This window comes from Emiliania huxleyi, assembly GCF_000372725.1.
Source record: "Emiliania huxleyi CCMP1516 unplaced genomic scaffold EMIHUscaffold_420, whole genome shotgun sequence".
Taxonomy (NCBI): domain Eukaryota; phylum Haptophyta; order Isochrysidales; family Noelaerhabdaceae; genus Emiliania; species Emiliania huxleyi.
The window spans coordinates 74,280-84,063 of NW_005198829.1; the positions used below are offsets into that span (position 1 = coordinate 74,280).

The 9,784-nt window shown below is 62.4% G+C and overlaps 2 protein-coding genes across 2 annotated transcripts; both read left to right on the forward strand.

The window, feature by feature from the left end:
- Positions 1-311: 311 nt before the first annotated feature.
- On the forward strand, positions 312-1,157 carry EMIHUDRAFT_244427 (hypothetical protein; the record flags this gene model as incomplete). Its single annotated transcript, XM_005769492.1, has 3 exons — positions 312-626; positions 797-994; positions 1,122-1,157. 3 exons carry the CDS (start codon positions 312-314, stop codon positions 1,155-1,157), a joined length of 549 nt encoding a protein of 182 aa, XP_005769549.1.
- Positions 1,158-2,636: 1,479 nt separating this feature from the next.
- On the forward strand, positions 2,637-3,182 carry EMIHUDRAFT_244428 (hypothetical protein; the record flags this gene model as incomplete). The annotated part of the gene is made up of 1 exon (XM_005769493.1): positions 2,637-3,182. The coding sequence occupies one exon, from the start codon at positions 2,637-2,639 to the stop codon at positions 3,180-3,182; it is 546 nt and encodes a 181-aa protein (XP_005769550.1).
- Between the last annotated feature and the right edge of the window lie 6,602 nt (positions 3,183-9,784).

Consider the following 9,784-nt stretch of genomic DNA (forward strand, 5'->3'; position numbering starts at 1 on the left):
TCAGCGTACTTGCTGCTGGCATACGCATAGGTGCCGGCAAGCAGCTACCGACGTCGCGCCTAGAGAAGATCACGGCCGCTGCCAAGCAGGCCAAGCTCGATCTCGACCGCGACCGCGCCTCTGCCGCCCTCCCCCCCGCGCCTGCCGCAGCCAGCCTTGCGCCCGGCGTCGCTGCCACCGGCCCCGCCGGCCTTGCGCCCGGCGCCGCTGCCACCGGCCCCGGACCCGGCCCCGCCGCTTCTGACACCGCCGCGTCCGCGGCGCCCGCCGCCGACTAGCCGACGGAGTCGCCGCTCACAAGTGCAACACCAATGCTCGAGATCAGCACGAACGTTGTGATTGCAACGTACGACAGCGCGGGTAGGTTCGACTGGTGGTGCGGACGCGTGCAGCAGATGCTCTGCAAGTCGGGCGGCAAGAGGGGGAGCTACGTGCGGACCTATCTCCCCGTGCCGTTCGACGAGGCTAAGGCAGTCAACTATAAGATCCACTGCAACTTCTACGCCAAGTCAGGCGCGGACGGCGTCTACACCTTCAAGTACAACGTCGACGATTCCGCCCCATACCACATGGAGTCGGTGCTCGGCCTCCTCGACCTCAACCTCCCCTCCGACGAAGGAGCCTACGTGCCACGCGATCAACAGGCCGGCTGGAAGTTTGACGAGGCGCTTAAACTGATCACGCCGGCCGCGGACTCTGCTCCCCACCGCAAGCGGGCGCGGAGTACCGCCGACGACGAGGCTGGCGGCTCCTCTGGCGCGAAGAAGCGCGCCCTGATGTGACGCTCAAACGCAAGGGCGGGACGCTTGGAATCTCTGTCGACCCCAACAACCACCAAATTACCAACGTGGTCGAGGGAGGCGCTGGCGACACCGCCGGTCTTTGCGTGGGCGACTTCATCGCCGAGGTCAACGGTAAGTCGACGACCGGCGGCTCCTTTGGCAAGCTGCTGCCTGCTGCAGCGATGGCGGAGATTAGGCTGCGGCTCATCCGAGTGCAGGTGGTTGATCCCGGCCATCTACACCTCCCTGACCTACGAGCATAAGTGTCTCCCCCCCCCCCCCTCACACACAGGATTGACGCTGATCACGGCGCTCGCTCCCTCCTCGCCGCCGCGAGAGGACCAGGCGTGCCCGCGCGCCGCGGGGGCTCTGTAGACAGCCAGACGGCTCCGCGCGGTCGGACCGACTTTTTTCAGACTGGACTATTTTGGATACTAAGGGTATGTGCAGCTAAATCTCACTGAGCTGAGCTCATATCTGCCCTCAGTATCCTGTTTTGAGTTCGGGAATGCCTTCAGTATCCTGTTTCCGTGTACGGAGGGCCGCGTCCGGACGATCATGACGTCGGCCGGGACCCCCCGTGCGGGGGCCTTCCGGGCGACGGGCGCGCGCGCGTTTTCGAAAAAAGAAAAGGCAGACGGCTCAGCTTGATGACAGATTAGTCGATCGATTTGCGACGAGCGAGCGATAAGGGGATCGAGCGGGGGACCGATAGGCTAGGGAGATCAACGCTGATCGATCAACGTCAGCCGAGACGCCCGAGTGAGTCTATCTTGTTCTACCACATGGATGAACAACTCTCTCTCACAATGGTCACGAGTCTTTAGTAAAACGCCAGCACTCGACACGACGAAGGTGTATTGGGCTCGAAGGCGCGGCGAACACAACCGCCTCGAGCGTACGAGTACCGCTTAAACACGAAGGCGGAGAGGGGGGGGCGGCGGCGAGGAGGCGGGAGAGCTGGGTCCAGTGCGCTCTGCTGCTGGGGGGGTCGGGACCCCCCCCCCAGCAGGAGCGCTCTGCTGCTGGGGGTCGGGACCCCCCCCCCCCCAGCAGGAGCGCTCTGCTGCTGGGGGGGTCAGACCCCCCCCCCCCCAGCAGCAGCAGGGATGATCTTAGTTGTGCAGGGGGGGTAGCGAGCAGAGGGGGACCCCTCCGGGGGACTTGCCCTCCTTTCTGTTTTTGAGGAGAGGGGAAATTTCTCCCTCTGTTTTTGGGCCTAAATAAATAATAAATAGAGCAGCAGCAGGCATCTCCCGGAGATAGATGTTTTTAACAAAATAAATAAAACCCCAAGCTAGGGCTGGGTCGAGGACAGACACGTCCCCACCTTTGCAGGAATACCCCCGAATTCTTCCCTGCTAGCACATTTGGGAGGACACAGACATGCAGACCTCGAAATTGCGAACGATCCTGCAGCAGCGACGGGAAGTGATACAGCGTGCTGAGGAGCGCAAAGCAGCGGTGGTAGTCGTATCTTTTGTGTGGGCGCTGACGGCGATGACGTTCTTGGCAGGGTTGTGGCCGCCGCCGCGTCGAACGGGGCAGTCGCCGACTCTGCATGCACTGCCTCCGCCGGCGATAGGAAACTGGCCACCTCTTCCGTCGCCAATCGCGCCGCCCTCGTCGCCGCCGTCGACGCTGCCGACACCTCCGCCGTCGCCGCTGCCGCCACCTCCGCCGTCGCCGCTGCCGCTGCCGCCACCTCCGCCGCTGCCGCTGCCGCCACCTCCGCCGCTGCCGCTGCCGCTGTCGCCACCTCCGCCGCTGCCGCTGCCGCCACCTCCGCCCTCGCCGACGCCACTACAATCGCGATGGGACTCGCTTCTCAGATACGCACACAGCCTCGGCAAAATGCAAGGATGGCGCCGGGACTCGAGCGAGAAGAGGCCCACCGTCCTCGGTGTCTCCTGCTCAGACCGCGAGATCTACCTCGGCCTCGCCGCCTCCGCTGCGGTGGCGATGTACGTCACTTGCAACCATGCAGACTTCCGCCCTGCCGTGGCGAGCGTTAGTCTGCTCCTGGCATTTGCCGTGGTTGCAGGCTTAGTCATGGGCCTGCCGATCACGTCAGGGACGCTGGCCCGCATCCTCGAGCTCTGCGTCGTGACAAGCGGCTGCATACTGCTCGCCATCCGCATCTTTTCACAGCTTCGCCGCTTGATGCTCCCGAATGAGCCTGCCGGACTACCCCAATATATGTCACCGAGGACGCGGCCTGCTTCGCCGAGGGCGGCAGCGGCTCGGGCGCCCGCCGACTCGGCCTCGTTGAAAGCGCTCATGACCGACCTGCTCCGAGAGCCGACTCTGCGCTTGTCGGCGCTGGGCGAGTCTCGCGATACGGATTCCCCAAGAGCGCCGGCATGGGCGTCGGGCTCCGCATCACGGTCTCCGCGATAGGCGAGTCACAGGCTGTTGCTACCCTAGACGCGCCGTTGGAATTTGCCACGCACAGAAACAAATGCCTCTTTGAGCCCCCTCCGGATTCCAAGGCTAAGGTTTGGGGGGGCCCGGAACTCCATGTTTTAGATAACAATGGGGCCCCCCCCCCCCCCCCCGCCCGCCCGCCCCTCCCTTGAGCCTGTGTGTGCGCTGCTTACCTTCGTGTGTCTACCATGTGCCTTGTGTGTACCCCCCCCATCCTGCATCCATGTTCCCATGTGTGTGCGTCACGGATTTCTTTTGGACCGGATGCCAAGGACTGCCCGACTGGCTTATACACATTGGAGTGGGTCCGTTTGTGATTGTGTGTAAAGAGAAAGGTCGCTGCGAGCTGTATATGCGAGCGTGTACTGGGCTGGGTTTTTACATTTTAGGCATTGTGGGGTTGGCACTCCCATCGACCCTCATGACCTCCTGCGGTCTCTGAGATGGACACCAGTGGGTGTGGGACCACAGCCAGGATACGCTCGAAGGCTGGGTAAGCAGTAGAGGTCGATACTGGACGCGTCCCACATGGTCTGTGTCGCTGTCGGCACGCTGTCGACAGGACGTCGAGCGACACCGGTGGCAGTGCCACCCAGGAGTGGTCGGGCGGTCTCCCGTCATGAAAGAGCCACCATGTGATCCGTATGATGATTCCTGACAACCGCCTCAGTCAACGTTCGTCACAGTTCCCGCTCTGAGAGGAGCTGCGGGTCAGTTCGACAGCTGGAGCTGTGTCGCCGGCGTGCGGCGGCCTGCCTCCGGAGGTGCCTCTGAGGTGGACATTTTTTGGTCACCGTGAGAGAACGCGTTCGAATTTTCACTCCGGAACTTCAACTCCGCACGCGCACCGGCCAGGGCTACAATAGTGCCAGTGAGGCGGAGGCGCGAGTTGGAAGGCCGCGTTTTCAAGTGTTCCGGTCATTTTCCTACAATCGCTTCACCCTTGGGTTTCTTGCCGTCGTCCCTGGGGGGGTCCCAAGGGTGAATACAATCGCTGTGAACCCAGCCACGTAGTTTACAACGTATGCACAACAAACATGAACATCTATTAACACTCACACACGGACGCTCAAGGCCCGGCGAACGTGACGTCTTCGCAAGCGAAGCCTAGAGCCCCTAGAGCGAAGACAGTGCCCCCAAGGAGGTCAAACTGAAGCACGTCGTCCGTGTATGATAGCTCCAATCCGACTTCCGGGAAGACTGTCATCTCTACGCCATCCACAAGCATCGTCGCCTCGCCCTTGAGCACGATGCCAATCTTCGCCTCATCCCCCCCTCCTCCCTCCACCTTGCACGCAGCCGCGGTCAGCGCCGTCATCAGGCAGCAGTCGTAGGGGTAGATCCAAGTGCAGTCTCCTCCTGGGCTCAAGTCCCGGTTGACCGCGGCGGCCCGGCCAGGCAGGGGCGTCGCCGTGAGGAAGACGCTGAAGTCGGTTCCCTCGCCCTGCGGGATCGTAGTTGTGCCTGCCGCTACCATCCGTGCGTACGTGTCAGTCCTATCGCATTTGACGTCTGCGAATGAGACGCGCAGCGGCGACAAAGTCGAGGACGAAATCACCGAGGTGTTGTACGCGAATGTCCAATCGAAGTAGGCGTCGAGCGCAATCTCCTTGACTGCCCACTCGCGCCCAAACGGGTTGGCGCCGGAGACGATGAATCCACGGCTGCACGCGCCCCCAGTTGGGCATTTCGCGCTCGTGTTGACAAAGGGGACGCTTGTGTTGGTGACCTCGACCGTCTCGTAGCCGGTTGCTATCGTCTCGCCCGAGACCAGCCCGCTCGACAAGATCTTGACGCGACTAGTCTCAAGCGTGATCAGGCCCAGCCCGGTTGCGACGACGGCTAGCTCCCTCTGAGACAGCCACCGGCCGAGTGCGTGCCCCCCAGCCTCGCTATTTTGTAGCATGATCTGCGCCTTGGCGGCGACAACGCCGCGTCGCACCCAAAGATCAACCACGCTGCACCAGCCGATGTGTTCGGACGCCTCCAAGTCGGCCGTGCTCCGGGATACGATGTTGGGAGTGTACCAAAGATCAGCACGCAGTGCGGTTACCTTCTCCTCCAGCATCGAGGTCGATGTGAATTCGAGGTCGACGTCCAACACGATCATGTCGGACGCTAGGTCGGACATGCCAGAGACGTTGGTGACTGCCGCCGTGGCGTTCACGAACATCTCAGCCGGGTTGGAGAGCAACGGCGGTGGAGATGTTGGAGGTAGTGGAGGTGACTTCGGCGGAGACGGCGGCGGAGACATCGGCGGAAACGAGGGCGGACCTGCAGATATCGCCGCCTCGGCTCGCCGATCGTTGAGCGCAAGCACCGCCACAGCTATCCCTCCCGCGATCAGGAAACCGATTGCGAGTCCGAGGGCAAAAGCCTTCTTCGGCCACGGCGGTCGTCGTTCGCCAGCGGCGCTTTTGGCGTCGCCCATCGAGGGCCTTGGGCTGCTCGACAGATCAAGGAGCCACCACGGCAAGGCGCATATAGAACCGAGCACTGTCACGCTAACCTCGGAACCTTCTCCTGGGAAAGTTATTTAGGAGCACCCCCCTACCGCCGCCCAGTACGTGCTCCGCAGCTGAGCCCACGCACCCCACAGCAGCTCAGGGACACAATGAGCTCGCATACAAGTGCTGGTACGCACAGCTCGACGCGTACTCGAATGCTGCCACTGTCATTCTAGCCGGCGAGCGGCGGCGTCACAGCGTCGACTCTCGCATCGCGATGAGACGCACTGCTTGCCCAGACGCGCGCCTTGGCACGCTCCTGTGGTGCAGGAGGAAGGCCAGCGGTCGTGCTGCGCAGGCCCGGCCGTCTGGCTGAAGGGAGCAGCAGCTGGCGCTCAACAGCAGCGCTGTCGAGCAGCGCAGCCACACCACACTCCCGCCAAGCCACGTGTCATTTCCCGCCAAGATTTGGCGCCAAAATGGCACTTTAGTGTCCACCTAGCCACGTGGCCGCGACTGTCAAGTGTTCCCTTCATTTTCCTACAATCGCTGTGAACCCAGCCACGTATGTGACTTGAGTCGTGAGAGAGCAACTCCGTACCTGATCACATGAACTCGTAAAAAGAGCCCTATATGCAACCCATAGTCATAGTTTTCACTTTTGCGCTCTCAGATCATTTGACGAGAGTCAGGGGTCTCTGCAAGCAATACGCCCGGTGCTGATCAGCCAGCCCACGACGATGCCGATCGGGTTGATGACCACGACGGAAAGGAGGCTCAGGAGGCTGCTCGCGCTCTGGCGCAGGCTCAAGGGCACGCCCTCGGCGTCCCCGAGGTACCTGTACGCCATGGTGGTCACGTAGCCCTCGAGACCGCCGCATACTGTGATTGAGAGCATGTAGAGCAGCTGCCCTTGCCACGTCACCCAAAACGAGCGCGGTGTTCCAAACACGGCGCCACAGATGAAGGCGAGGCTGACGAGCTGCAAGAAGGTCAGAGCGTAGAAGGTCCGACGCGCGCACGGCGCCAGGGAGGAAATGAGCGAGCCAAGGGGCACCAGGACCCAAGCAGATGTGAGAGCCGTGCGGTTGACAAAGGCCCCCTGTGGGCCGTCACAGCCGCCGGGGTCGGTCATGCTGGCCCCAATCATCATCACGTTGACGGCAACGTCCCACTGGACCACCTGCACGAGCGTGCCCCCCATGACAGGGCCGAGGAGAGAGCGCGGGCACGCAAAGCCTCTCAGAGTCCAGCTGCTTGCTGGCTGGCGCTCCTCCTCCTCCTCTTCGCTCTGCTCCTTCTTTCCGTCCAGTCCCGAGCTCTGAACGTCGCCGCGCAGGCCCGCTCCTGTGCGAAGTATCCAGAGCCACGCACCACACGCTATCAGGGAGAGCATGGCGTAGGTGGCAAAGAGGAGGCGAGACGGGAAGCGATTCCTGCTCCCAGTCGGGTTCTGAAACTCTGCTGCTAGCGTGGTGATCAGCGACGAGATGTCAGTGCCAGCACGCACCGGCGCGATGAGCCACCCGCCGTAGTAGGTGGACAGCAGCGGAAACATGATGAAGTACGTGAGGCAGGGAATGATTTGGCCGACCGCCGCAGCACCAACAATGACCGGGTAGTCTGGCGGGCGGGCCTGCCAGTTGAGCGCCAGCACTGTAAAGCAAGCAAACTGAGCGAGTATCAAACAGAGCGTCGCCCCCTGTTCCACGGCGATGGGAAGTCTGGGCCGAACCAGCTTCTGTAGGAAGAAGACGCCCGAGACGGCCATCCCGACCGCTCCGCCGAGCATAGAGAAGGTGCCGTACATCCTCCCGTCCTGCTGGGTCTCGCGCACATTGGCGAGCAGGTTGAAGAGCGAGTTCATCACGAAGAGGCCACAGCCAGCCCCGGAGAGCGCGAATGCGAGGTAAGTCGTGAGGGGCCCGGACGGGAGTCCCGCTCGGGGTGTGTCCATCTGTGCGGCTGTGGGTGGGACGCACGACTGGACGCCTTGGGGGGAGAGTTGCAGTTGGTCATTTTTTCTGCGCGCGGGCCATCTTTCTAGGCCTTCTCCCCCCATCCCCAGGGCCTCCAGTCCTATGGTTCACATAAAAGAGGAGGTACTCGAGTATGTCTTTGCAGGCGACGTGTTGTTTTCCGTATCCTGTGCCCTACTAACGATCGATCGTTTTCGACAAAAAATGGCGATCGCGGCCTCCCGAGGTCTCGCGGAAGCGAGCCGGCCCGTCGACATCGCCTGTGGCGCTGTGGATGTCGTCTCGATGGTGCGCCCCGCCCTCTAGCTAGCGCGCGCGGCATGGCGGGGCCCGCCTGGCACGCACTGGGCCGCTCCCAAAGCCAGGAAATCTATATCGATATCGATAGCACGCAAACGTAGGCGCGCTGCGGCCTCGCGAGGAGGCTCCTCTGCTGCAGATGCTGCTCTGGGGATGCTGCCCGATCCCGTCGGGCCGGACGTGTCCGCCAGTGCCTCAGAAAGTAGCCTATAGGGGATGCGGAGGAGGGAGTGGGGCTGGTGTTTAGCCCATGGCAACACCGACGGCACACCGTCAGACGCGTCAGACCCTGAGTGGGTGCCAGGCAGGGGCGAGGCGCGTCCAGCAGCGGTCGCAGCAGGCCCGCGGCCAAAGGGAAGCCGGCCGCCGCGAAGGCGAAGCCGGCGGCGAAGAGCAGGGGCGGTTCGTCCGCGTCGCGCACTCGTCCCAACCGGGGGCGTGTGTCTTTTCAAGATCGAGCGAATCACGCTTTTTTGGCGTTTTTTGCCCTTACATATTTTCCGCCTTCCACATCCCAGATCCCACCGCAGCAAAATCGATCTTTGAATAAGACGGCTCTGCCTACCGACGAACACCAGCTCGCTGCACACTAGAGCCGTACTCACTAGTACCTTTGCCGAGACGCAACTCATGGGCACACCGGCAGCGGCACACAGCCTATAGGAGGGCACCGCGCCCTTTGCGTAGACGATCATGCACTTCTGGCCCTTCCCGTACTCGGCATAGACTGCCTCCAGGCCCTTCGCGAGGAAGTAGTCGTCGTTCGCCGCTTTGATGGCCTTCGAAAACCCGCCACCGATGCCCGTGATGCCCTTGCCTTTGCGGAGCGACTCGCAGATCGTAGCCCAGTCCTCCGCCGTGATGCCCTTCTGCTCGACAGCATTCGTCAGCGTAAATGTCGCTGGGTTGTACTGCATCGTCAACGTCTTGCCCTCAGCGACGTAGCCCAGCGGCGTATCCGGGCACGAGGACATGCCGTCCATGGAGTCGCCGTGAATGGTGTTGATCTGGATGTGTCCCGCAAACTTTGTTGAACCGCAGCCCATGTGTTGTCGAGTAGAAAACTGTGGTGCGTGGGTGGGGGGGGTGGGGGTGTGTGTGTGTGTGTGGGGGGGGGGGGGGGGAGAGAGAGAGAGAGAGAGAGAGAGAGAGAGAGAGAGAGAGAGAGAGAGAGAGAGAGAGAGAGAGAGAGAGAGAGAGAGAGAGAGAGAGAGAGAGAGAGAGAGAGAGACGAGGGGGGTCGAGCCAGGTCGTTGCCGCACCTACGGGCAGCACGCCGCGGCGTTAGCGTCGCGACGAGGCCGCCGGCACACTCTCTCGTGTCCTCGGCGCTCGGACTGGAGCCGGGCAGCGATTGGCAGGCGAGTGGGCTGCTGTCGCTCTCTCGCCAGAAGAGAGTGGGGGGATCGGGCGGGTTCGCTCGGTGTAAGGGTGGGGAACGAGCGGCAGCGGCCGCGTCTCGCGGCTCCTCGATGGCAGCAGCCTCACCTGCGAACGGGAGGTGGCAGGCATTGTGAGGCCGAGAGCTCGTGCGCCAAAGCGAAGCGCATCGCATGGTGGGAGCGGAGAGGAAGCGGCGGGTTGCGCGAGCAAGAGGCGTCGCGCCGCTTGGGCGTGCAGCTCGCCGCGGCCACATGTGCGTCGATACGGCGGGGCCAGCGCGAGCGGAACGGGAAAGGCGAGGGTTGGACCTTGTGTGTGGTTGTCACCTAGGGGGGAACGGCACGTGAGTTGATGATCCCCTCCTCCCCTCAGCAGAGCGAGAATCCTAAAGGATTCACGCCTCAGGAATTCGAGCAAAGAATTCTTAAAATACAAGCCTCTCTCACAGCACACTGGCACGACAAGG